The sequence below is a fragment of the Hypanus sabinus genome, chromosome 7 (genome assembly GCF_030144855.1).
Source record: "Hypanus sabinus isolate sHypSab1 chromosome 7, sHypSab1.hap1, whole genome shotgun sequence".
Classification (NCBI taxonomy): domain Eukaryota; kingdom Metazoa; phylum Chordata; class Chondrichthyes; order Myliobatiformes; family Dasyatidae; genus Hypanus; species Hypanus sabinus.
In genome coordinates, this window is record NC_082712.1 from 3,800,597 (window position 1) to 3,827,082 (window position 26,486).

The following is a 26,486-nucleotide window of genomic DNA, read 5'->3' on the forward strand; positions in this document are numbered from 1 at the left end:
TAGATCTGTCTTCACCAGGGAAGACACAAGCAATCTCCCAGATGTATGGATGGGCCAGGGTCATAAGATATCAGAGGAATTGAGACAGATTGACATTAGGAAAGAAACTATGATGAGTAGACTGGTAGGACTGAAGGCTAATAAATCCCCGGGTACAGATGGTCTGCATCCAAGGGTTCTAAAAGAGGTGGCTCAGGAAATTGCGGATGCATTGGTAATCATTTTCCAATGTTCCTTAGATTCAGGATCAGTTCCTGAAGATTGGAGAGTGGCTAATGTTGTCCCACTTTTCAAGAAGGGAGGGAAGGAGAAAACGGAGAACTATCACCCTGTTAGCCTAACGTCAGTCGTGGGGAAGATGCTTGAGTCCATTATTAAGGACGAAATAGTGGCACATCTTGATGGCAGTAATAGGATTAGGCCGAGCCAGCATGGATTTACCAAGGGCAAATCATGCTTGACTAATCTGTTGGAGTTTTTTGAGGGTGTAACAAGGATGTTAGACGAGGGTAAGCCAGTGGATGTTGTGTACCTAGATTTTCAGAAGGCATTCGATAAGGTGCCACATAGGAGATTGGTGAGTAAAATCAGAGCTCATGGCATTGGGGGCAGGGTTTCAACATGGATAGAAAACTGGTTGGCAGATAGAAAGCAAAGGGTAGCAGTGAATGGGTGTTTCTTGGACTGGCTGGAGGTGACTAGTGGGGTGCCCCAGGGCTCTGTATTGGGACCACAGCTCTTTACGATTTATGTCAACGATTTAGATGAGGGCATTGAAAACTATATCAAGCTGACAATACTAAACTGGGTGGCAGTGTGACATGCGAAGAGGACGTTAGGAGAATACAGGGAGACTTGGGTAGGTTGGGTGAGTGGGCAGATACTTGGCTGATGTCATTCAATGTGAATAAATGTGAAGTTATCCACTTTGGAAGCTGGAACAAGAGGACAGAGTATTGTCTGAACAGTGTAGAGTTAGGTAAGGGAGAAATGCAAAGAGACCTAGGAGTCCTAGTTCACCAGTCAATGAAGGTGAATGAGCAAGTGCAACAGGCAGTGAAGAGGGCAAATGGAATGTTGGCCTTTGTTACAAGGGGAATTGAGTACAAGAGCAAGGATGTCCTTTTGCATTTGTACAGGGCCCTGGTGAGACCACACCTGGAATATTGTGTACAGTTTTGGTCTCCAGGTTTAAGGAAGGACATTCTGGCAATTGAGGAAGTGCAGCGTAGATTCACTAGGTTGATTCCTGGGATGGCAGGGCTGTCTTACGCAGAGAGATTGGAGAGATTGGGCTTGTACACGCTGGAATTGAGGAGATTGAGAGGGAATCTGATTGAAACGTTTAAGATAATTAAAGAATTTGATAGGATTGAGGCAGGAAATATGTTCCAGATGTTGGGAGAGTCCAGTACCAGAGGGCATGGATTGAGAATAAGAGGTCAGTTATTTAAAACAGAGTTGAGGAAGAGCTTCTTCTCCCAGAAGGTGGAGAAGGTGTGGAGGTGTGGAATGCACTGCCTCGGAAGACGGTGGAGGCCAATTCTCTGGATGCTTTCAAGAAGGAGCTGGATAGATATCTGATGGATAGGGGAATCAAGGGATATGGGGACAAGGCAGGGACTGGGTATTGATAGTGAATGATCAGCCATGATCTCAGAATGGCGGTGCAGACTCGAGGGGCCGAATGGTCTACTTCTGCACCTATTGTCTATTGTCTACATGGATGGTAGGGTTATGGTCCCGGTGCAGGTCAATAGTTCTAGGCAGTTTAAATGGTTCAGCACTGACTAGATGGGCTGAAGGGTGTGTTTCTGTGCCGTACTTTTCTGTGACTCTGTGACGATATGGTGCAGCAAACTCCCACTGATAGCAATAGGATGCAGGATCCTGGAAATAGATCAGGTGGCTCCTGAGGGGAGCTCTCTAGATTTCAACAACACAGAGCTACCTGCCACTGAGCAGAGCATTCTGGGAACTGTAGTTGGGCACCTTGGCTTAAGACCCCCATAGTTCCACAGAACAGAAACCATATAACGTTCCAGTTACCTCGTCTGGAGTTTGCATTCAATCCGGACAACCTCCAGGAAAGAGACAGAGACTTTGGAGAAGGTGAAAAAGCCGTTTACCTGGATACTGCCTGGATTGGGGGGCTCGTACTATAAGGAGAGTTTGGACAAACTCGTTTACTCTGGCGAGGAAGGAGACCTGATGAAAGTTTGTAATATTATAGGAGGCATAGATAGAGTTGCCCAGCAGTATCATCCTCTCAGGGTTGAAGTGTCTAATTCTAGAGGGCATGCAGTTAAGATTTAAAGGAGAAACATAGGCAAGATGCTTTTACAGAGAGTGGTAAAGAATGGTGGTGTTGGAGGCAGATATGATAGTGGCAGTTAAGAGGCTCTGAAGAGAACAGAGGGATGTGGACCATGTGCAGGCAGAAGGGATTAGGCGTCTTTAGCTTAATTACTTCAGCACAACCTCGTGCCTGTTCCTGTACTGTAGGTTCTATGTTCTAGAAGAAGGCCCTTCGGCCCATTACCCCATGCTAAAGAAGGCACCTACCTGAGTTCAAAGTCAAAGTCAAGTGTTGACAGATGCACAAGTACGTGTACGGATGGGTGTAATGAAAAACTTCCTCGCAGGAGTATCATGGACACAGAGAATCAGAGACCACAACATTCACAAGAAAAACATAAACCGAGCACACACGATACAAGAAAGAACACAACTAGAACAGATTGACTATAATCTATGAAGTGATTAGTGTTGTGCAGGTTGATCCAGAATCGAATGGATGCCTACATTTGGTCCATATCCCTCTAACATTTCCGACTCACATAGCTGTCCAAATGTCCACCATCAACTGCATGGAGAACTTACCCATGTCCTTCACCATTTTTATAATCTCGGTTTGGTCATCCCCTCTGCCTCTTCACTCCAGGGAAACAATGCTCGCCAATCCACCCTCTCCTTACAACCTAAGCCCTTCAGTCCAGTAAAATTATTAATGAATCCTTTCTGCACCATTTCTAACTTAAGTATGGCAATCAGAACTGTACATAGTATTCAGACACCTTCTTACCATCATCTTGTATGGCTATAACAAGACGTCCCAACCCTTGTACTCAAAGTCCCAACCAAAGAAAGCAAGCATGCCGTATGCTGTCCTCACCAATCTGTGAGGTTACTTTCAGAGAACTCTGTACTCCTAGATCTCTTTCATCTACCACACATGGTCCTGCCTGATTTAACTGCCAGATGTAACTTGCACACTTGCCTGAGTTAAATTCTGCTTGCTATTCTCTGGTCCACTTTCCCAACTGACGTAGGTCCTCTTGTAACCTTAGACAGTCTTCTAAACTGTCCATTATATACCAATTTTGGTGTCATCTGCAAACTTACTAAACATGCCACCTACAGTCTCACCAAATATATATAGTAAACAGCAGTGGAACCAGCACCCTTCTGGTCACAGACACCCACAACTACCTTGGCCTCCCATCGTCACCCCACTTTTGGAACCAATTAGCCAGCTCTCCTCGGATTTCTTGTGCCTCAACCTCCTGAACCAATCTACAATGTGTGACCTTGACACATGGTTTTCATTAGTACTTCCCCAAATTCTTTCTCTCCACAAATAAATTTAACAGCTTTAGTCATAGAGTCATAGAAACGTACAACACAGAAACAGGCCCTTTGGCCCATCTAGTCTCTGCCAAGCCATTTAAACTGCCTACTCCAATTAACCTGCACTGGGACCATAGCCCTCTATACCCCTACCTTCCATGTCCCTATCCAAACTTCTCTTAAAGATTGAAATTGAGCTCACGTGCTGGCAGCTCATTCCACACTCTCGAGATTCTTTGAGTGAAGAAGATACCCCTCAGGTGCCCCTTAAACTGTAGGCAGGTGACAGAACTGCACACACTACTTCAAATTTGGCCTCACCAATGTCTTATGCAACTTCAACATAACATCCCATCTCCTGTACTCAGTACTTTGATTGATGAAGCCAATGAGACAAAACCTTTCTTTGTGACCCTATCTACCTGTGATGCCCCTTTCAATAAATTATGGACCTGTATTCACAGATCACTTTGTTGTGCCACGTTCCTCAGTGCCCTACCATTCACTGTGTGAGACCTTCTATAGTTGGTCCTGCCTTGCAATTGTCTGCGTTAAACTCCACCTGCCATTTTCAACCCTTTTCTCCAGCTGGACAGATCACACTGCGAGCCACGACAGGTTTCCTCGCTGTCCACTGAGCCTCAACAAAGACTTCAAATGCTCCCTTGGCAAGGATTCCTTTAAATATGTTGCACATGCACACACACTGACACACACATGCACACTGACACACATACGTGCACACACACACACTCACACACACCCACATGTGCACACACTCACATGCACAGACTGTCACACTCGTTTGTACACACACACACACAGAGTAGGCATTAGGTTTATGTGCCTCATACAATACAATTTCTAAGAGTCCTTGAGTTGAAGCCTTGCAGCTAACTGTGATTTCCCTAATACCCTGAGCCAATCCCCAGTATTGTGCCCATTCCACCATTACCCGACCTTTTTTTCCAATGTTCACTTGACAATGGCAGAGCAAGTAAAAGGCACAGTCAGCACATTAACTGATTCAGGATACTAGAGCTCACAATATTTTTGTTACCCTAGAATTCTGTAGCAATTTCTCATTAAATATGTTCTGAATTGGTCTCATAAATGGATGAGGCTCATAATTGGTCTCATAAGGATGACAGGAGTGAAGGTAGGACCGATTAGAGATAAAAGTGGGAAGATGTGCCTGGAGGCTGTGGAAGTGAGCGAGGTCCTCAATGAATACTTCTCTTCGGTATTCACCAGTGAGAGGGAACTTGATGATGGTGAGGACAATATGAGTGAGGTTGATGTTCTGGAGCATGTTGATATTAAGGGAGAGGAGGTGTTGGAGTTGTTAAAATACATCAGGACGGGTAAGTCCCTGGGGCCTGACGGAATATTCCCCAGGCTGCTCCACGTGACGGGAAGAGATTGCTGAGCCTCTGGCTAGGGTCTTTACGTCCTTGTTGTCCACAGGAATGGTACCGGAGGATTGGAGGGAGGTGAAAGTTGTCCCCTTGTTCAAAAAAGGTAGTAGGGATAGTCCAGGTAATTATAGACCAGTGAGCCTTACGTCTGTGGTGGGAAAGCTGTTGGAAAAGATTCTTAGAGATAGGATCTATAGGCATTTATAGAATCATGGTCTGATCAGGGACAGTCAGCATGGCTTTGTGAAGGGCAGATCATGCCTAACAAGCCTGATAGAGTTCTTTGAGGAGGTGACCAGGCATATAGATGAGGTTAGTGCAGTGGATGTGATCTACATGGATTTTAGTAAAGCATTTGACAAGGTTCCACATGGTAGGCTTATTCAGAAAGTCAGAAGGCATGGGATCCAGGGAAGTTTGGCCAGGTGGATTCAGAATTGGCTTGCCTGCAGAAAGCAGAGGGTTGAGGTGGAGGGAGTACATTCAGATTGGAGGGTTGTGACTAGTGGTGTCCCACAAGGTTCTGTTCTGGGACCTCTACTTTTTGTGATTTTTATTAATGACCTGGATGTGGGGGTAGAAGGGTGGGTTGGCAAGTTTGCAGACGACACAAAGGTTGGTGGTGTTGTAGATAGTGTAGAGGATTGTCGAAGATTGCAGAGAGACATTGATAGGATGCAGAAGTGGGCTGAGAAGTGGCAGATGGAGTTCAACCTGGAGAAGTGTGAGGTGGTACACTTTGGAAGGACAAACTCCAAGGCAGAGTACAAAGTAAATGGCAGGATACTTGGTAGTGTGGAGGAGCAGAGGGATCTGGGGGTACATGTCCACAGATCCCTGAAAGTTGCCTCACAGGTAGATAGGGTAGTTAAGAAAGCTTATGTAGTGTTAGCTTTCATAAGTTGAGGGATAGAGTTTAAGAGACATGATGTAATGATGCAGCTCTATAAAACTCTAGTTAGGCCACACTTGGAGTACTGTGTCCAGTTCTGGTCGCCTCACTATAAGAAGGATGTGGAAGCATTGGAAAGGGTACAGAGGAGATTTACCAGGATGCTGCCTGGCTTAGAGAGTATGGATTATGATCAGAGATTAAGGGAGCTAGGGCTTTACTCTTTGGAGAGAAGGAGAATGAGAGGAGACATGATAGAGGTGTACGGGATATTAAGAGGAATAGATAGAGTAGACAGCCAGTGCCTTTTCCCCAGAGCACCACTGCTCAGTACAAGAGGACATGGCTTTAAGGTAAGGGGAGGGAAGTTCAAGGGGGATATTAGAGGAAGGTTTTTCACTCAGAGAGTGGTTGGTGTGTGGAATGCACTGCCTGAGTCAGTGGTGGAGGCAGATACACTAGTGAAGTTTAAGAGACTACTAGACAGGTATATGGAGGAATTTAAGGTGGGGGGTTATATGTGAGGCAGGGTTTGAGGGTCGGCACAACATTGTGGGCTGAAGGGCCTGTAATGTGCTGTACTATTCTATGTTCTATAAATAGTTATTTTAACATTGAAAACTACTTTTGGAATCTTTCACTAGGATGTGAATGTTTTTAATTTCAGGAGTGGAACAAACGATCTCAGTACTCACGGTTTGAGGAGCTGTCGCACTAGTGGAGATACCTCTAGTTGTGGCAACAGTTGAATTGGTCTCAGTAACCGCAGTTTTAGGAGTTGTGTTGGTGGAGATACCCGTTCCAGGAGTGCTGTAGCTGGTGACCACAGGTCCAGCAGTGAGCAGATCATTGCCAGTGGTCTCAGGAGCAGTGGGATTCTTGTTGTGGCCAGTTCTTTCCAGAGCAGTTGTGTTTGTCCTGGAGCCCTTTATCTCAGAAGTGCCTGTAATAGATTTGACAGCTGCAGTTTCGGGCGTTTTTGTTGAACTGGTGAGACCCAATTCCAATGCTCTTGCATTGCTTTTGGTTTTCCGTGTCTTCAGACCCATGAAAGTAATGATATTGTCCATTATCATGTGGTTCCTGATATTCCTGTGGGCACTAAACACTTCATGGAAGTTTACAGAGGGTGCAGCATCTCTGATTTCAGGAGTTGTTGTATTGGGTTTGATGCTAAAGCTTTCACGGACCTGCGCATTGATGATCATATCCAAGGTCATTTGATCTATTGTATTGAGCTCATGGTCCATAGTTTCAGGGGCAGTAGTATTGGTGGAGCTGCTCCACACTCCAGAAAGGGTTCGATGTGCAGCCATTTTCCTTTGTTCAGCTGCACTAATTCCAGGAGGGGCTGACACAGTATAATTCCCCATTGATAAATGGACATTAATGTCCCTAATTCCACGATCGGATGCATTGATGTAGCTGTGCTTTGTTCCAAGAGAAGTTGTCTGGGTGTGGGCCTCCCTAGGTTCAGGTGTGGCTGCACTGGTTTGGATGAAGGCAGTTTCAGGACCCATTGCATCGGAGTGCGTGACATGCGAATCAGGAGTGGTTGCATTGGTGTAAGTGGCAGTGTTTTCAGGAGAAGTTGCATTAATATTGATTACACTGATTTCACCACTGGCGCAGACAATGCTATCTTCAGGACCTGCTGCCTTGGTGTGAGGATTCCAGCTTTCAGGGGAGGTTGCACCAGCTTGTGAGCCGGTCACATGAGCAGGGCTTACACTTGAGTCAGTGAAACTCATTTCCTGAACTGTTGCATTAGCGTGGTTGATGCTAATTTCAGTTCCGTAACTACTGGTAGTTGCAAGAGAATTTTCATTGGTGCGGCTGACATGAATTTCACTTGCCGTTGCGTTAATGTAGGTGTTGTTAGTTTTAAGAACAGGTGTATCTGTGTGGTCGACATTAGAATCGAAAGCAGTTCTATTGGTTTGTGGGTTGTCAGTCTCATTGACACGGGTGAGACGACGTTCAGGTGGAGAAGTGTTGGTGATGCTAGTTTCGTTGACAGGGGTGGTAGTTTCAGGGGCAGATGTACTGGTAAAGGTTTCACTAGTGTGGGTTGCATTATTCTTGATAGGAGCCGTTTTGCTTGCAGCGGTCTGAGCAATTGTTGCTTTGTTGTCGAGGCCAGCAATTTCAGGAGAGACTGCATCGGTGTAGGTAATGCTAGTCTCTGTGGCTGCATCGGACAGCATGGCACTCGCTTCAGCAGCCGTTGTGTTGACATAGAGGATGCCAGCTTCCCAGGCAGTTATATTAGTATGAACGTTAGGTTCAACAAGAGCTGAATTTTTCTCCGTGTGTCTGGTTCCATTGAGAGATGCATTGGTATGCATTTCCCTACTGGTTGCACCAGATTGGCTCACATGCATTACCTGAGCTGTTGCATTAGTGTGGACAACAGTACTTACACTGACATAGGCAGCTCTAGGTTTAGCAGAGAAGTTATCGGGGTTGGTGCTGGCTTTCGGACTGGCGGCATTGACATGGGTGACATTAAATTCAGGAGCAGCTCCGTCGATGCCAGTTCGAGGAGCGCTGAAACCAGGAGAGGTTGCATTGTTGAGGATGACGGCAGATTCAGGACTGGTGGGGGTATCAACAATTTCAGCAGAAGTTCCATTGTAATGGCTGCCTCTTGCTTCGGGAACTCTTACAGTGGTGTAGGTGGTGTTAGCTTCATGGTTGGTGGTATTAATGTCAATGACACTACCGTCAGGAACAGCTTTATCGGGCTGGATGTCACTATTTTCAGGAGGGGCTGAATTATGGGTTATTCTGGTTCCTGGGGTGTTTGCAGTGATGTGGACAATTCCAGCTGTCGTGGTGTAGGTGCCACTAATTTCAGAAGTTCTACTGGTTAAAACGATGCTAGTTTCAGGACTGTTGTGGGCATCACTTGCTTTAGAAACATTGGTGTGGATGCTGGTGGGTGCTGGAGAGGTTGCATCTGTACGTAAGAGATTTGCTTTGAGAGCTGCAGTGGTGTGGGTGTCACGAGGTTGAGGAGCGGTCTCATTTTCCCAGCTGCTCCTAGCTTTGATATAGGTCATATTGGTGAAGGTGACACTGGCTTCAGGGAATTTCACGTTAATTTCAGGGAATGCATTAGTGTGGTTATGTGTTGCGTCGGTGTGAGTGAATCTAGATTCTGGAGCAGACGTATTGATGAGTGTAACACTAGTTTCGGCAGCAGCTGCATGGGTTTCCATCTTCTTATCTTTGGGAGCTTTTGCGGAGATTTCCCTGATGTTTCTCAGGTTCCTGGAGGTGATTTTGATTATGACTCTTTCCCTTGTTTCAGAGGTTATTGGATCAGCAGAAGAATGAGGAATTTCTGAAACAGCCGAGTCTTTGCTCATTGTTAGTGGAGCAGTTTTATAGCCACTGAGTGCATTCCTCGTATCCTGAACACTTTTATCACTGTGGAATCCTCTGGTATCCCAAATAATTATATTGTCATGGTTCCTTATAGGTTCAAAAGCAGATGTATCAACATTGTACAAAGTTCCTGGAGTGGTTTTGTTAATGCTGCGAGTCTCACGGAAAACTGAGACTGTGTCATTACCTGTAATCGCTGGTGTGGCTCTATAGTTGACACCTGTAGTTTCAGAACTAGCTGTATGTGTGTGGATGATTCCAGTTTCAGGACCAATTACAGTGGCGCGATTGTCAGTACGTTCAGGATTGGCTGCATGAGCTTGGGGTTCCCTAGTCTCAGGATACCTTGCAGTGGCATGGGACTCCCTTGTTGCAAAATGGGTTGCGTTGTTGTAGGTGGCTGTAATTTCATGAACAGCTATTTTCAACTGCATACCTTCAGTTGCAGGAGAGGCTGTACTGGAGTAATTTTCCAGAGTAGTAGTGTTGGGTTTGTCTTCGATTCTGCTCGTATTGTGAGTAGTTTCATTAAGGAGAATACCCATAGTTCCAGGAGCAGTTTCGTTAGTGTGGCTGCTTCCTATTGGGTGAATGGTACTTCTTCTGGTATCCCAGTCTTCTGGAGTTCTATTGGTCGAGATTTTGACAGTATCAATAGGCTCTGCGGTGGAGTGGTCGCCCAACATTAGAGGGGTCATGTCATTGGTGGAGAGTTCCTTATTAACAACGATGTGATTTACCACAGCATCTGAAGCAGTGCCATGTATATTGGTGGCCGTTGCTGAGGAAGAGTTTGCACGGTTCTCAGTGAGTTTGGGTTCAAATGAGTGTGAACTGGAGCCAGTGGCCAAGGGTTCACTCTCAGCTTCTGGTTCCATTACAAGCGATGTTGCAGGTGAGTTGCCTAGAGAAGTAAGAAATGTTCTACTGATTTGAATTTGAATTTTGTCTGTCTTGAAAGATATCCTTTGAATTATAATGGAAACTTTAGCAACATTTATTTATAATATAATGATTTGTAATAGAATTATTCTTAAATTTAATTTATTATGAATAACCCACTTATTCATGATATAATTGCACCTTGGTCACTGGATTCCATTTCAAAATTCGCTACGGACCAATGTAACAATCTTGTCTATACAAGTACGTATCCACACTTACCTTAGACAGCACTGTGACAACAGTTACATTGGCCGGGATACTAGGGGTCCTCATGCTAGACAAAATGATTAGGGCCACAGGAGGGTATGAGGTTACAACATGAAAGCTTTGGAACTCGGCCCACCTATCCATGCACATGTGCCAGTTTAAGGCCAGGCAATGCACTGCCTGAAACTCAGGCTCTGGTAGGTGGGTACTTGCTGACATTTAAATCTGTACCCACACTGCCTTGGAGACAACTTTAAAATTAACGCACAAAGTGCTGGAGGAACTCAGCAGGTCAGGCAGCAGTAGTCGGTCGACATTTATTCATTTCCATAGATGCTACCAGACCTGCAGTTCGTTCAGCATTTTGTGTGTGTTCTGCTCTGGGTTTCCAGCACCTGCAGAGTTCCTTGTGTTTAACCAGAGTGCACAGGGTACGCAGTGGAGAAACGGAGGGGCCACTTTGCCACTCCTTGAGAGGTAGCATTTCATTCAGGACTTTGTTCCAGTTTCGCCAGCACTGACGCTGCCTACATGGAGTTTGTGTTGTCTCCCAGGGGTTCCCTCCAGGTGTTCCAGTTTCCTACCACCACATGGTGGTCAGCATGGGAACGGGCCCTTTTCCCAATGCTGCCATGCTGCCTGTAGAGTCATAGAACGCTACAGCACAGAAACAGGCCCAGTGGGTCATCTAGTCTGTGCCAAATCATCAACCGGCAACCAGACCGTAGCCCTCCATACCGCTCCCATCCATATTTCTCTTAAATGTTGAGTTTGAACTGCATCCACAACTCTTATCATCCTCTGAGTGAAGACATTTCCCCTCATGTTCCCCAAAAGTATTTAGACAACAAGACCATAAGGAGGAGGACCTTAGGAGGGTTAATGGTGCCTCACGGCGACTCCTTTGCTGGCATCTTCCGAAGCAGCTCTATGTCCATCTTTAACATCTCTACTTCTCCCTTTCAGGGTTCTTTGCAGACCCGGACCTGTAGTTACACACCGACTACGGTTCTTTGCAGGAATGGGACCTGTAGTTACACACTGACTACGGTTCTTTGCAGGAATGGGACCTGTAGTTACACACTGACTACGGTTCTTTGCAGGAATGGGACCTGTAGTTACACACTGACTACGGTTCTTTGCAGGAATGGGACCTGTAGTTACACACTGACTACGGTTCTTTGCAGACCCGGACCTGTAGTTACACACTGACTACAGTTCTTTGCAGGAATGGGACCTGTAGTTACACACCGACTACGGTTCTTTGCAGGAATGGGACCTGTAGTTACACACTGACTACGGTTCTTTGCAGGAATGGGACCTGTAGTTACACACTGACTACGGTTCTTTGCAGGAATGGGACCTGTAGTTACACACTGACTACGGTTCTTTGCAGACCCGGACCTGTAGTTACACACTGACTACGGTTCTTTGCAGACCCGGACCTGTAGTTACACACTGACTACGGTTCTTTGCAGACCCGGACCTGTAGTTACACACTGACTACAGTTCTTTGCAGGAATGGGACCTGTAGTTACACACCGACTACGGTTCTTTGCAGACCCGGACCTGTAGTTACACACTGACTACGGTTCTTTGCAGGAATGGGACCTGTAGTTACACACTGACTTCGGTTCTTTGCAGGAATGGGACCTGTAGTTACACACCGACTACGGTTCTTTGCAGGAATGGGACCTGTAGTTACACACCGACTACGGTTCTTTGCAGACCCGGACCTCTAGTTACACACTGACTACGGTTCTTTGCAGGAATGGGACCTGTAGTTACACACTGACTACGGTTCTTTGCAGGAATGGGACCTGTAGTTACACATCAACTGCGGTTCTTTGCAGGAATGGGACCTGTAGTTACACACTGACTACGGTTCTTTGCAGGAATGGGACCTGTAGTTACACACTGACTACGGTTCTTTGCAGGAATGGGACCTGTAGTTACACACTGACTACGGTTTTTTGCAGGAATGGGACCTGTAGTTACACACCGACTACGGTTCTTTGCAGACCCGGACCTGTAGTTACACACTGACTACGGTTCTTTGCAGACCCGGACCTGTAGTTACACATCGACTGCGGTTCTTTGCAGACCCGGACCTGTAGTTACACACCGACTACGGTTCTTTGCAGGAATGGGACCTGTAGTTACACACTGACTACGGTTCTTTGCAGACCCGGACCTGTAGTTACACACTGACTGCGGTTCTTTGCAGGAATGGGACCTGTAGTTACACACTGACTTCGGTTCTTTGCAGACCCGGACCTGTAGTTACACACTGACTACGGTTCTTTGCAGACCCGGACCTGTAGTTACACACTGACTACGGTTCTTTGCAGACCCGGACCTGTAGTTACACATCGACTGCGGTTCTTTGCAGACCCGGACCTGTAGTTACACACCGACTACGGTTCTTTGCAGGAATGGGACCTGTAGTTACACACTGACTACGGTTCTTTGCAGACCCGGACCTGTAGTTACACACTGACTGCGGTTCTTTGCAGGAATGGGACCTGTAGTTACACACTGACTACGGTTCTTTGCAGACCCGGACCTGTAGTTACACACTGACTGCGGTTCTTTGCAGGAATGGGACCTGTAGTTACACACTGACTACGGTTCTTTGCAGGAATGGGACCTGTAGTTACACACTGACTACGGTTCTTTGCAGGAATGGGACCTGTAGTTACACACCGACTACGGTTCTTTGCAGGCCCGGACCTGTAGTTACACACTGACTACGGTTCTTTGCAGACCCGGACCTGTAGTTACACACTGACTATGGTTCTTTGCAGACCCGGACCTGTAGTTACACACTGACTACGGTTCTTTGCAGGAATGGGACCTGTAGTTACACACTGACTACGGTTCTTTGCAGACCCGGACCTGTAGTTACACACTGACTATGGTTCTTTGCAGGAATGGGACCTGTAGTTACACACTGACTTCGGTTCTTTGCAGACCCGGACCTGTAGTTACACACTGACTACGGTTCTTTGCAGGAATGGGACCTGTAGTTACACACTGACTATGGTTCTTTGCAGACCCGGACCTGTAGTTACACACTGACTACGGTTCTTTGCAGGAATGGGACCTGTAGTTACACACTGACTGTGGTTCTTTGCAGGAATGGGACCTGTAGTTACACACTGACTATGGTTCTTTGCAGACCCGGACCTGTAGTTACACACTGACTACGGTTCTTTGCAGGAATGGGACCTGTAGTTACACACCGACTGTGGTTCTTTGCAGGAATGGGACCTGTAGTTACACACTGACTATGGTTCTTTGCAGACCCGGACCTGTAGTTACACACTGACTACGGTTCTTTGCAGGAATGGGACCTGTAGTTACACACTGACTACGGTTCTTTGCAGACCCGGACCTGTAGTTACACACTGACTACGGTTCTTTGCAGGAATGGGACCTGTAGTTACACACTGACTACGGTTCTTTGCAGGAATGGGACCTGTAGTTACACACCGACTGCGGTTCTTTGCAGGAATGGGACCTGTAGTTACACACTGACTATGGTTCTTTGCAGACCCGGACCTGTAGTTACACACTGACTACGGTTCTTTGCAGACCCGGACCTGTAGTTACACACTGACTACGGTTCTTTGCAGGAATGGGACCTGTAGTTACACACTGACTACGGTTCTTTGCAGACCCGGACCTGTAGTTACACACTGACTACGGTTCTTTGCAGGAATGGGACCTGTAGTTACACACTGACTACGGTTCTTTGCAGACCCGGACCTGTAGTTACACACTGACTACGGTTCTTTGCAGGAATGGGACCTGTAGTTACACACTGACTATGGTTCTTTGCAGACCCGGACCTGTAGTTACACACTGACTACGGTTCTTTGCAGACCCGGACCTGTAGTTACACACTGACTACGGTTCTTTGCAGACCCGGACCTGTAATTACACACTGACTACGGTTCTTTGCAGACCCGGACCTGTAGTTACACACTGACTACGGTTCTTTGCAGACCCGGACCTGTAGTTACACACTGACTACGGTTCTTTGCAGGAATGGGACCTGTAGTTACACACTGACTACGGTTCTTTGCAGGAATGGGACCTGTAGTTACACACTGACTACGGTTCTTTGCAGGAATGGGACCTGTAGTTACACACTGACTACGGTTCTTTGCAGGAATGGGACCTGTAGTTACACACTGACTACGGTTCTTTGCAGGAATGGGACCTGTAGTTACACACTGACTACGGTTCTTTGCAGGCCCGGACCTGTAGTTACACACCGACTACGGTTCTTTGCAGGAATGGGACCTGTAGTTACACACCGACTTCGGTTCTTTGCAGACCCGGACCTGTAGTTACACACTGACTACGGTTCTTTGCAGGAATGGGACCTGTAGTTACACACTGACTACGGTTCTTTGCAGACCCGGACCTGTAGTTACACACCGACTACGGTTCTTTGCAGGAATGGGACCTGTAGTTACACACTGACTACGGTTCTTTGCAGGAATGGGACCTGTAGTTACACACCGACTGCGGTTCTTTGCAGGAATGGGACCTGTAGTTACACACTGACTACGGTTCTTTGCAGGAATGGGACCTGTAGTTACACACCGACTGCGGTTCTTTGCAGGAATGGGACCTGTAGTTACACACTGACTACGGTTCTTTGCAGACCCGGACCTGTAGTTACACACTGACTACGGTTCTTTGCAGGAATGGGACCTGTAGTTACACACTGACTACGGTTCTTTGCAGGAATGGGACCTGTAGTTACACACTGACTACGGTTCTTTGCAGACCCGGACCTGTAGTTACACACTGACTACGGTTCTTTGCAGACCCGGACCTGTAGTTACACACTGACTATGGTTCTTTGCAGGAATGGGACCTGTAGTTACACACTGACTTCGGTTCTTTGCAGACCCGGACCTGTAGTTACACACTGACTACGGTTCTTTGCAGGAATGGGACCTGTAGTTACACACTGACTACGGTTCTTTGCAGGAATGGGACCTGTAGTTACACACTGACTACGGTTCTTTGCAGGAATGGGACCTGTAGTTACACACCGACTGTGGTTCTTTGCAGGAATGGGACCTGTAGTTACACACTGACTATGGTTCTTTGCAGACCCGGACCTGTAGTTACACACTGACTACGGTTCTTTGCAGACCCGGACCTGTAGTTACACACTGACTACGGTTCTTTGCAGGAATGGGACCTGTAGTTACACACTGACTACGGTTCTTTGCAGGAATGGGACCTGTAGTTACACACTGACTACGGTTCTTTGCAGACCCGGACCTGTAATTACACACTGACTACGGTTCTTTGCAGACCCGGACCTGTAGTTACACACTGACTACGGTTCTTTGCAGACCCGGACCTGTAGTTACACACTGACTACGGTTCTTTGCAGGAATGGGACCTGTAGTTACACACTGACTACGGTTCTTTGCAGGAATGGGACCTGTAGTTACACACTGACTACGGTTCTTTGCAGGAATGGGACCTGTAGTTACACACTGACTACGGTTCTTTGCAGGAATGGGACCTGTAGTTACACACTGACTACGGTTCTTTGCAGGAATGGGACCTGTAGTTACACACTGACTACGGTTCTTTGCAGGAATGGGACCTGTAGTTACACACTGACTACGGTTCTTTGCAGGAATGGGACCTGTAGTTACACACTGACTACGGTTCTTTGCAGGCCCGGACCTGTAGTTACACACCGACTACGGTTCTTTGCAGGAATGGGACCTGTAGTTACACACCGACTTCGGTTCTTTGCAGACCCGGACCTGTAGTTACACACTGACTACGGTTCTTTGCAGGAATGGGACCTGTAGTTACACACTGACTACGGTTCTTTGCAGGAATGGGACCTGTAGTTACACACTGACTACGGTTCTTTGCAGGAATGGGACCTGTAGTTACACACTGACTACGGTTCTTTGCAGACCCGGACCTGTAGTTACACACTGACTACGGTTCTTTGCAGGAATGGGACCTGTAGTTACACACCGACTGCGGTTCTTTGCAGGAATGGGACCTGTAGTTACACACTGACTATGGTTCTTTGCAGGAATGGGACCTGTAGTTACACACTGACTACGGTTCTTTGCAGGAATGGGACCTGTAGTTACACACTGACTACGGTTCTTTGCAGACCCGGACCTGTAGTTACACACTGACTACAGTTCTTTGCAGGAATGGGACCTGTAGTTACACACCGACTACGGTTCTTTGCAGACCCGGACCTGTAGTTACACACTGACTACGGTTCTTTGCAGGAATGGGACCTGTAGTTACACACTGACTACGGTTTTTTGCAGGAATGGGACCTGTAGTTACACACCGACTACGGTTCTTTGCAGACCCGGACCTGTAGTTACACACTGACTACGGTTCTTTGCAGGAATGGGACCTGTAGTTACACACTGACTACGGTTCTTTGCAGGAATGGGACCTGTAGTTACACACTGACTACGGTTCTTTGCAGGAATGGGACCTGTAGTTACACACTGACTGTGGTTCTTTGCAGGAATGGGACCTGTAGTTACACACTGACTACGGTTCTTTGCAGGAATGGGACCTGTAGTTACACACCGACTACGGTTCTTTGCAGACCCGGACCTGTAGTTACACACTGACTACGGTTCTTTGCAGGAATGGGACCTGTAGTTACACACTGACTACGGTTCTTTGCAGGAATGGGACCTGTAGTTACACACCGACTACGGTTCTTTGCAGACCCGGACCTGTAGTTACACACTGACTACGGTTCTTTGCAGGAATGGGACCTGTAGTTACACACTGACTACGGTTCTTTGCAGGAATGGGACCTGTAGTTACACACTGACTACGGTTCTTTGCAGACCCGGACCTGTAGTTACACACCGACTACGGTTCTTTGCAGACCCGGACCTGTAGTTACACACTGACTACGGTTCTTTGCAGGAATGGGACCTGTAGTTACACACTGACTACGGTTCTTTGCAGACCCGGACCTGTAGTTACACACTGACTACGGTTCTTTGCAGGAATGGGACCTGTAGTTACACACCGACTGCGGTTCTTTGCAGGAATGGGACCTGTAGTTACACACTGACTATGGTTCTTTGCAGGAATGGGACCTGTAGTTACACACTGACTACGGTTCTTTGCAGGAATGGGACCTGTAGTTACACACTGACTACGGTTCTTTGCAGACCCGGACCTGTAGTTACACACTGACTACAGTTCTTTGCAGGAATGGGACCTGTAGTTACACACCGACTACGGTTCTTTGCAGACCCGGACCTGTAGTTACACACTGACTACGGTTCTTTGCAGGAATGGGACCTGTAGTTACACACTGACTACGGTTCTTTGCAGACCCGGACCTGTAGTTACACACTGACTACGGTTCTTTGCAGGAATGGGACCTGTAGTTACACACTGACTACGGTTCTTTGCAGGAATGGGACCTGTAGTTACACACCGACTACGGTTCTTTGCAGACCCGGACCTGTAGTTACACACTGACTACGGTTCTTTGCAGACCCGGACCTGTAGTTACACATCGACTGCGGTTCTTTGCAGACCCGGACCTGTAGTTACACACCGACTACGGTTCTTTGCAGGAATGGGACCTGTAGTTACACACTGACTATGGTTCTTTGCAGACCCGGACCTGTAGTTACACACCGACTACGGTTCTTTGCAGGAATGGGACCTGTAGTTACACACTGACTACGGTTCTTTGCAGGAATGGGACCTGTAGTTACACACTGACTACGGTTCTTTGCAGGAATGGGACCTGTAGTTACACACCGACTACGGTTCTTTGCAGGAATGGGACCTGTAGTTACACACTGACTACGGTTCTTTGCAGGAATGGGACCTGTAGTTACACACTGACTATGGTTCTTTGCAGACCCGGACCTGTAGTTACACACCGACTACGGTTCTTTGCAGGAATGGGACCTGTAGTTACACACTGACTACAGTTCTTTGCAGACCCGGACCTGTAGTTACACACTGACTACGGTTCTTTGCAGGAATGGGACCTGTAGTTACACACTGACTACGGTTCTTTGCAGGAATGGGACCTGTAGTTACACACCGACTGTGGTTCTTTGCAGGAATGGGACCTGTAGTTACACACTGACTACAGTTCTTTGCAGGAATGGGACCTGTAGTTACACACTGACTACGGTTCTTTGCAGACCCGGACCTGTAGTTACACACTGACTACAGTTCTTTGCAGGAATGGGACCTGTAGTTACACACTGACTACGGTTCTTTGCAGACCCGGACCTGTAGTTACACACTGACTACGGTTCTTTGCAGACCCGGACCTGTAGTTACACACCGACTACGGTTCTTTGCAGACCCGGACCTGTAGTTACACACTGACTACGGTTCTTTGCAGGAATGGGACCTGTAGTTACACACTGACTACGGTTCTTTGCAGGCCCGGACCTGTAGTTACACACTGACTACGGTTCTTTGCAGGAATGGGACCTGTAGTTACACACCGACTACGGTTCTTTGCAGACCCGGACCTGTAGTTACACACTGACTACGGTTCTTTGCAGGAATGGGACCTGTAGTTACACACTGACTACGGTTCTTTGCAGACCCGGACCTGTAGTTACACACTGACTACGGTTCTTTGCAGGAATGGGACCTGTAGTTACACACTGACTACGGTTCTTTGCAGGAATGGGACCTGTAGTTACACACTGACTACGGTTTTTTGCAGGAATGGGACCTGTAGTTACACACTGACTACGGTTTTTTGCAGGAATGGGACCTGTAGTTACACACTGACTACGGTTTTTTGCAGGAATGGGACCTGTAGTTACACACTGACTACGGTTTTTTGCAGGAATGGGACCTGTAGTTACACACCGACTACGGTTCTTTGCAGACCCGGACTTGTAGTTACACACCGACTGCGGTTCTTTGCAGGAATGGGACCTGTAGTTACACACTGACTACGGTTTTTTGCAGGAATGGGACCTGTAGTTACACACTGACTACGGTTCTTTGCAGGAATGGGACCTGCTGTCGCGGTTTCACAACTGGCCGTTATTTGGCATGCCTACGGCTTGGCCTAAGAGCCTCACTTGCCTTCGGAGGGCTGAGTTCTCAAGGCTCCAGAGGCGGGGGGATCTGAGCTCGGTGTCCAGGCAGATCGGTGTGTTGTGGGAGATGTACTGTGTGTCCAGACACCTGAGATCTTTGGACGCAGAACTCAGAAAAAGCGACGCAACGGACTTTTAACGTTGTAAATCAGCAAGTTGTTTGTTATGTCTCCCCTCTTGCCATGAAAACGGAGACACCTCTTTGTCCGTATCAGGGAGAGAGAGAGCCTGTGTTGTGTCGAATACTGGGTGAACAAGTAGTCTTTGGGGTAACTGCAAGTCTGTGTCTTTGCTATTGCTTTGCTCACGTTGAGTGCTCGGTGGCGGGTGCCGATACTTTTTTTTGCCGGGGGAGGGGGGATTGCTGCTTGCTGCCGCTTACGCGTGGGAGGGAGGGAGAGGAGCCAGAGGGACTTTAGGGTTCTAACGTTTAACTGTCATTCATTCTTTGGGGCACTCCTCTGGTTTTGTGGATGGTTGTGAAGCATTTCAGGATGTAGATTGTAATCATTTCTCTGACATTAAATGTACCTTTGAAACCTTTGAAAGATATAGGAACAGAATTGGGCCACTTGGTCCATTGAGTCTACTCCACCATTTCATCATGGCTGATCCAATTTTCCTCTCAGCCCCAATCCTCTGCCTTCTCCCCTTTATCCCTTCAAGCCCTGACCAATGAAGAATCTATCAACCTCTGCCTTAAATATACATAAAGACTTAGCTTCTCTGCTGCCCCTGGCAACGAATTCCACAGGACTCACCACTCTCAGGCTAAAGAAATTCTTCCTCATCTCCGTTCTAAAAGAATGACCCTCTATTCTGAGGCTGTGTCTTCTGCTTTTTGACTCACCCACCATCAGAAACATCCTCTCCACATCCACCCTATCAAGGCCTTTCACCATTTGATAGATTTCAATCAGGTCACCCCTCATTCTTTTAAATTCTAGTGAATACATGCCCGGAGTCATCAAATACTCTTCATATGACAAACCATTCAATCCTGGAATCATTTATGTGAACCTCCTTTGAACCCTCTCCAGTTTCAGCACATCCTTTCCAAGATAAGGAGCTCAAACCTGCTCACAATACTCCAAGTGAGGCCTCCCCAGTGCTTTATAAAGTCTCAACATTACATCCTTGCTTTTATATTCTAGTCCTCTGGAAATGAAAGCTAACATCACGTTGGCCTTCCTCACCACAGACTCAACCTGCAAATTAACCTTCAGGGAATCCTGCACAAGGACTCCCAAATCTCTACACCTCAGATTTTGTAATTTCTCTCCATTTAGAAAATAGTCAACTTCTTCATTTCTTCTTTCAAAGTGCATGACCATACACTTCCCGACTCTGTATTCCATCCACCATTTCTTTGTCCATTCTCTTAATCTGTTAAAGTCCTTCTGTAGCCTTCCTGTTTCCTCAACACTACATGCCCCTCCACCTATCTTCATATCATCTGCAGACTTTGCAACAAATTCCATCATCCAGATTGTTGACGTATAGTGTAAAAAGAATCCACAGACCCCTGTGGAACAGAATTTTTCCTGTAATACCACGGGCTCGTAACTTGTTAAGCTGCTGCATGTGTGGCAGCTTGTCAAAGGCATTCTGAAGATCAAAGTACAGAGTCTTTTTATCTTTGCATTTCCTTAGCTCTATCCACACCAATTCAACACCTTCTGACCCTATGCCACCTCTTTCTTCTGATTTAATTTTATTTTTTACCAACAGAGCCACCCTCCTCCCTCTTCCTTCCTTTTGATACAACACGTGTCCTTGGACATTAAGCTCCCCGCTGTAATCTTCTTTCAGCCATGATTCAGTGACGCCTGCAACATCATACATGTCCATCTTTAACTGTGCCTCAAGTTCACCTACTTTATTCCGTATACCGTGCACATTCAAATATAACACCTTCAGTCCTGTGTTCATCCTTTTCGATTTTGTCTGCCTTCTACATTGCAACTCATTCTGTTGTCTGCAATCTTGCCCGGTCATCAGCCTCTCCTTGCTTGGAGTCTCACTAAACACTGCCTCTGTTTGTAAACCAACTACCCCCTGTCAAATTAGTTTAAACCCTCCTGAACAACTCTAGCCAACCTTGCCAGAAGGATATTGGACCCCCTCGGGTTCAGGTATAACCCTTTTTTCAGGTCATATCATCCCCAGAAGAGATCTCAATGATCTATAAGTCTGAACCCCTGCCCCCTGCACCAGTTCCTCAGCCAAGCATTCATCTGCCAGATCATCCTATTCTTGCCCCCACTGGTGTGTGACACAGGAAGCTTTCCACAGATTCATACCTGGAGGCCCTGTTTCTCAGCTTTCCTCAAATCTCTCTAGTTCCCTAAAATCTCTTTTCAGGACTTTGGTGCCAATACATACCAAGGCTTCGAGCTGTTCACCCTCACCCTTGAGAATGCCATGGACACGATCCCAGACATCCCTCAGAGAGGCAAAGTAAATATTCAACCTTGATGCCTTTATATGTGAATCCTATTTACCTGCATTTGGTACATATCCCTCTAAACTTTTCATATCCATGAAACTGTCTAAATATCTTTTAAATGTTATACCTTATGCTCTGACAGCTGATTTCAAATACCCCTAAATTACTGTGTCAAAAACTTTTCTCTCAGATCCCTTCTAAATCAATCCCTTCTCTTCTGTACCTGCCCCTGCTAGTTCTAGACTGTCCTACCCTGAGAAAAAAATATTGTGCCCATCTATTCTATTTATGCTCCTCGTGATTTTATAAACTTCTATTCGACCACCCTTCTGTCTCATTCACTCCAGAGTTTTACCTCTATCCAATCTCTGGTTTGTTCTGTTGTTGTTGTTTGTGCTATTTTGTTGAACACTGTGGTGCTGGAATCTCTCGTACAATGTTAGTGACATCCCAATTCCTGTATCACAGTCTGCCAACATCTAGTACAATGTTAATGACATCCCAATTCCTGCATCACAGTCTGCCCAACATCTCATACAATGTTAATGACATCCCAATTCCTGCATCACAGTCTGCCAACATCTTGTACAATGTTAGTGACATCCCAATTCCTGCATCACAGTCTGCCAACATCTCGTACAATGTTAGTGACATCCCAATTCCTGCATCACAGTCTGCCAACATCTCGTACAATGTTAGTGACATCCCAATTCCTGTATCACAGTCTGCCAACATCTCGTACAATGTTAGTGACATCCCAATTCCTGCATCACAGTCTGCCCAACATCTCGTACAATGTTAATGGCATCCCAATTTCTGTATCACAGTCTGCCAACATCTCGTACAATGTTAATGACATCCCAATTCCTGCATCACAGTCTGCCCAACATCTTGTACAATGTTAGTGACATCCCAATTTCTGCATCACAGTCTGCGCAATGTCTCGTACAATGTTAGTGACATCCCAATTGCTGCATCACAGTCTGCCAACATCTTGTACAACGTTAATGGCATTCCAATTCCTGTATCACAGTCTGCCCAACATCTTGTACAATGTTAATGACATCACAATTCCTGCATCACAGTCTGCCAACATCTCGTACAATGTTAGTGACATCCCAATTCCTGCATCACAGTCTGCCAACATCTCGTACAATGTTAGTGACATCCCAATTCCTGCATCACAGTCTGCCAACATCTCGTACAATGTTAATGGCATCCCAATTCCTGTATCACAGTCTGCCCAACATCTCGTACAATGTTAATGACATCACAATTCCTGCATCACAGTCTGTCCTATATCTTGTACAATGTTAATGACATCCCAATTCCTGTATCACAGTCTGTCCAACATCTCATACAATGTTAATGACATCCCAATTCCTGAATCACAGTCTGCCCAACATCTCGTACAATGTTAATGACATCACAATTCCTGTATCACAGTCTGCCAACATCTCGTACAATGTTAATGACATCCCAATTCCTGCATCACAGTCTGCCCAACATCTCGCACAGTTAATGACATCACAATTCCTGCATCACAGTCTGCCCAACATCTCGTACAATGTTAGTGACATCCCAATTCCTGTATCACAGTCTGCCAACATCTAGTACAATGTTAGTGACATCCCAATTCCTGTATCACAGTCTGCCCAACATCTCGTACAATGTTAGTGACATCCCAATTCCTGTATCACAGTCTGCCCAACATCTCGTACAATGTTAGTGACATCCCAATTCCTGTATCACAGTCTGCCAACATCTCGTACAATGTTAATGACATCCCAATTCCTGCATCACAGTCTGCCCAACATCTTGTACAACGTTAGTGACATCCCAATTTCTGCATCACAGTCTGCGCAATGTCTCGTACAATGTTAGTGACATCCCAATTGCTGCATCACAGTCTGCCAACATCTTGTACAACGTTAATGGCATTCCAATTCCTGTATCACAGTCTGCCCAACATCTTGTACAATGTTAATGACATCACAATTCCTGCATCACAGTCTGCCAACATCTCGTACAATGTTAGTGACATCCCAATTCCTGCATCACAGTCTGCCAACATCTCGTACAATGTTAGTGACATCCCAATTCCTGCATCACAGTCTGCCAACATCTCGTACAATGTTAATGGCATCCCAATTCCTGTATCACAGTCTGCCCAACATCTCGTACAATGTTAATGACATCACAATTCCTGCATCACAGTCTGTCCTATATCTTGTACAATGTTAATGACATCCCAATTCCTGTATCACAGTCTGTCCAACATCTCATACAATGTTAATGACATCCCAATTCCTGAATCACAGTCTGCCCAACATCTCGTACAATGTTAATGACATCACAATTCCTGTATCACAGTCTGCCAACATCTCGTACAATGTTAATGACATCCCAATTCCTGCATCACAGTCTGCCCAACATCTCGCACAGTTAATGACATCACAATTCCTGCATCACAGTCTGCCCAACATCTCGTACAATGTTAGTGACATCCCAATTCCTGTATCACAGTCTGCCAACATCTAGTACAATGTTAGTGACATCCCAATTCCTGTATCACAGTCTGCCCAACATCTCGTACAATGTTAGTGACATCACAATTCCTGCATCACAGTCTGCCCAACATCTCATACAATGTTAATGACATCCCAATTCCTGTATCACAGTCTGTCCAACATCTCATACAATGTTAATGACATCCCAATTCCTGCAGTGCAGTCTGAAGTCTGGCAAGAGTTGACATATTATTTATTTATTTTTATTTTATTTAGAGATACTGCATAGTGACAGGCCCTCCCAGCACAGTGGGTCCCAATGCCCACTCATGTAACCAACTAACCCACCAACCGGTAAGCCTTTGAATTGTTGGAGCAAAGCAGAGCACTCAGAGGAAATGTGTGGGGTCATGAAGAGAATGCACAAACTCCTTACAGAGAGTGGTAGGAACTGGACCAGGCTTGCTGGCAATGTAATAGCCTGTGCTAACCCCTATGGTACTGTGCCAGCTACTTGAAAATGTCAAATTTTAGCCAATTATCACACTTCTTTTGATTTCAAGTTTCAGACCCTAAATGAATCATTTCACTATCATTTGAACTCCCACAAAGTAAATGAATGCCATTTTGATTAGCATCTTCACAAACTTACAGTCAGCCAGATGCACACATCTGTGTGTTATTTCATCCAGTAGTGTATCTTCTGGACAGTATGGAAAACAGCCTTCAATTCTGTGGAAGAAAATGGGGACATGCCATTCAGTGAGAAGATCAGGATGTTATTGTTATGGTGTAGGAGTTACAGGAAAGGGGAAACTAACATTGATTGATATCTTTCCCACAGGTGCTTGTACACTTCTCCAGTAACGATTAGAGTTGATAGTCACAGTAAAAACTACTGAGAGGATCATTGGGTCTCCTTCCTCCCAGTTGTGACATTTATTAGAAGCGTTGTAGACAAGGCACCCAAAAAGGCACTTTGGTTTTCAAGGGATATTGGAAACTTGGTTCGGAAAAAGAGAGATATCTACAATAAATATAGGCAGCATGGAGTAAATGGGGTGCTTGAGGAATATAACGAATGTAAGAAGAATCTTAAGAATAAAATTAGAAAAGAAGATACAAGGTTGCTTTGGCAAGTAAGATGGAAATAAATCCAAAAGGTTTCTACAGTTATATTAATAGCAAAAGGATAGTGAGGGATAAATTTGGTCCCTTAGAGAATCAGAGTGGACAGCTATGTGTGGAGCCAAAAGAGATGGGGGAGATTTTGAACAATTTCTTTTCTTCGGTATTCACTCAGGAGAAGGATATTGAATTGTGTTAGGTAAGTGAAACAAGTAGGGAAGTTATGGAAACTATGACGATTAAAGAGGAGGAGGTACTGGCGCTTTTAAGGAATATAAAAGTGGATAAATCTCTGGGTCCTGACAGGATATTCACTAGGACCTTGAGGGAGGTTCGTATAGAAATAGCAGGGGCTCTGACAGAAATATTTCAAGTGTCATTAGAAACCAGGATGATGCAGGAGGATTGGTTTATTGCTCATGTGCTTCCATTGTTTAAAAAGGGTTCTAAGAGTAAACCTAGCAATTATAGGCCTGTCAGTTTGATGTCAGTGGTGGGTAAATTAATGGAGAGTATTCTTAGAGATGGAATATATAATTATCTGGATAGACAGCGTCTGATGTGGAACAGTCAACATGGATTCGTACATGGAAGGTCATGTTTGACAGATCTTCTTGAATTTTTTGAAGAGGTTACGAGGAAAGTTGACGAGAGTAAAGCAGTGGATGTTGTCTATATGGACTTCAGTAAGGCCTTTGACAAGGTTCCACATGGAAGGTTAGTTAGGAAGGTTCAATCATTAGGTATTAATATTGAAGTAGTAAAATGGAT

At 45.9% G+C, this 26,486-nt stretch overlaps 1 protein-coding gene across 1 annotated transcript in view; it reads right to left on the bottom strand.

The window, feature by feature from the left end:
• LOC132396509 (otogelin-like protein) overlaps window positions 1-26,486 on the bottom strand; it is a 350,978-nt gene that overhangs the window by 83,782 nt on the left and 240,710 nt on the right. The window contains exons 34-35 of the mRNA XM_059974091.1: window positions 25,240-25,319; window positions 6,636-10,237 (exon numbers count right to left, since the gene is read on the bottom strand). Coding sequence (XP_059830074.1) covers window positions 6,636-10,237; window positions 25,240-25,319 — 3,682 coding nt within the window. The remainder of the gene's footprint in view (window positions 1-6,635; window positions 10,238-25,239; window positions 25,320-26,486) is intronic.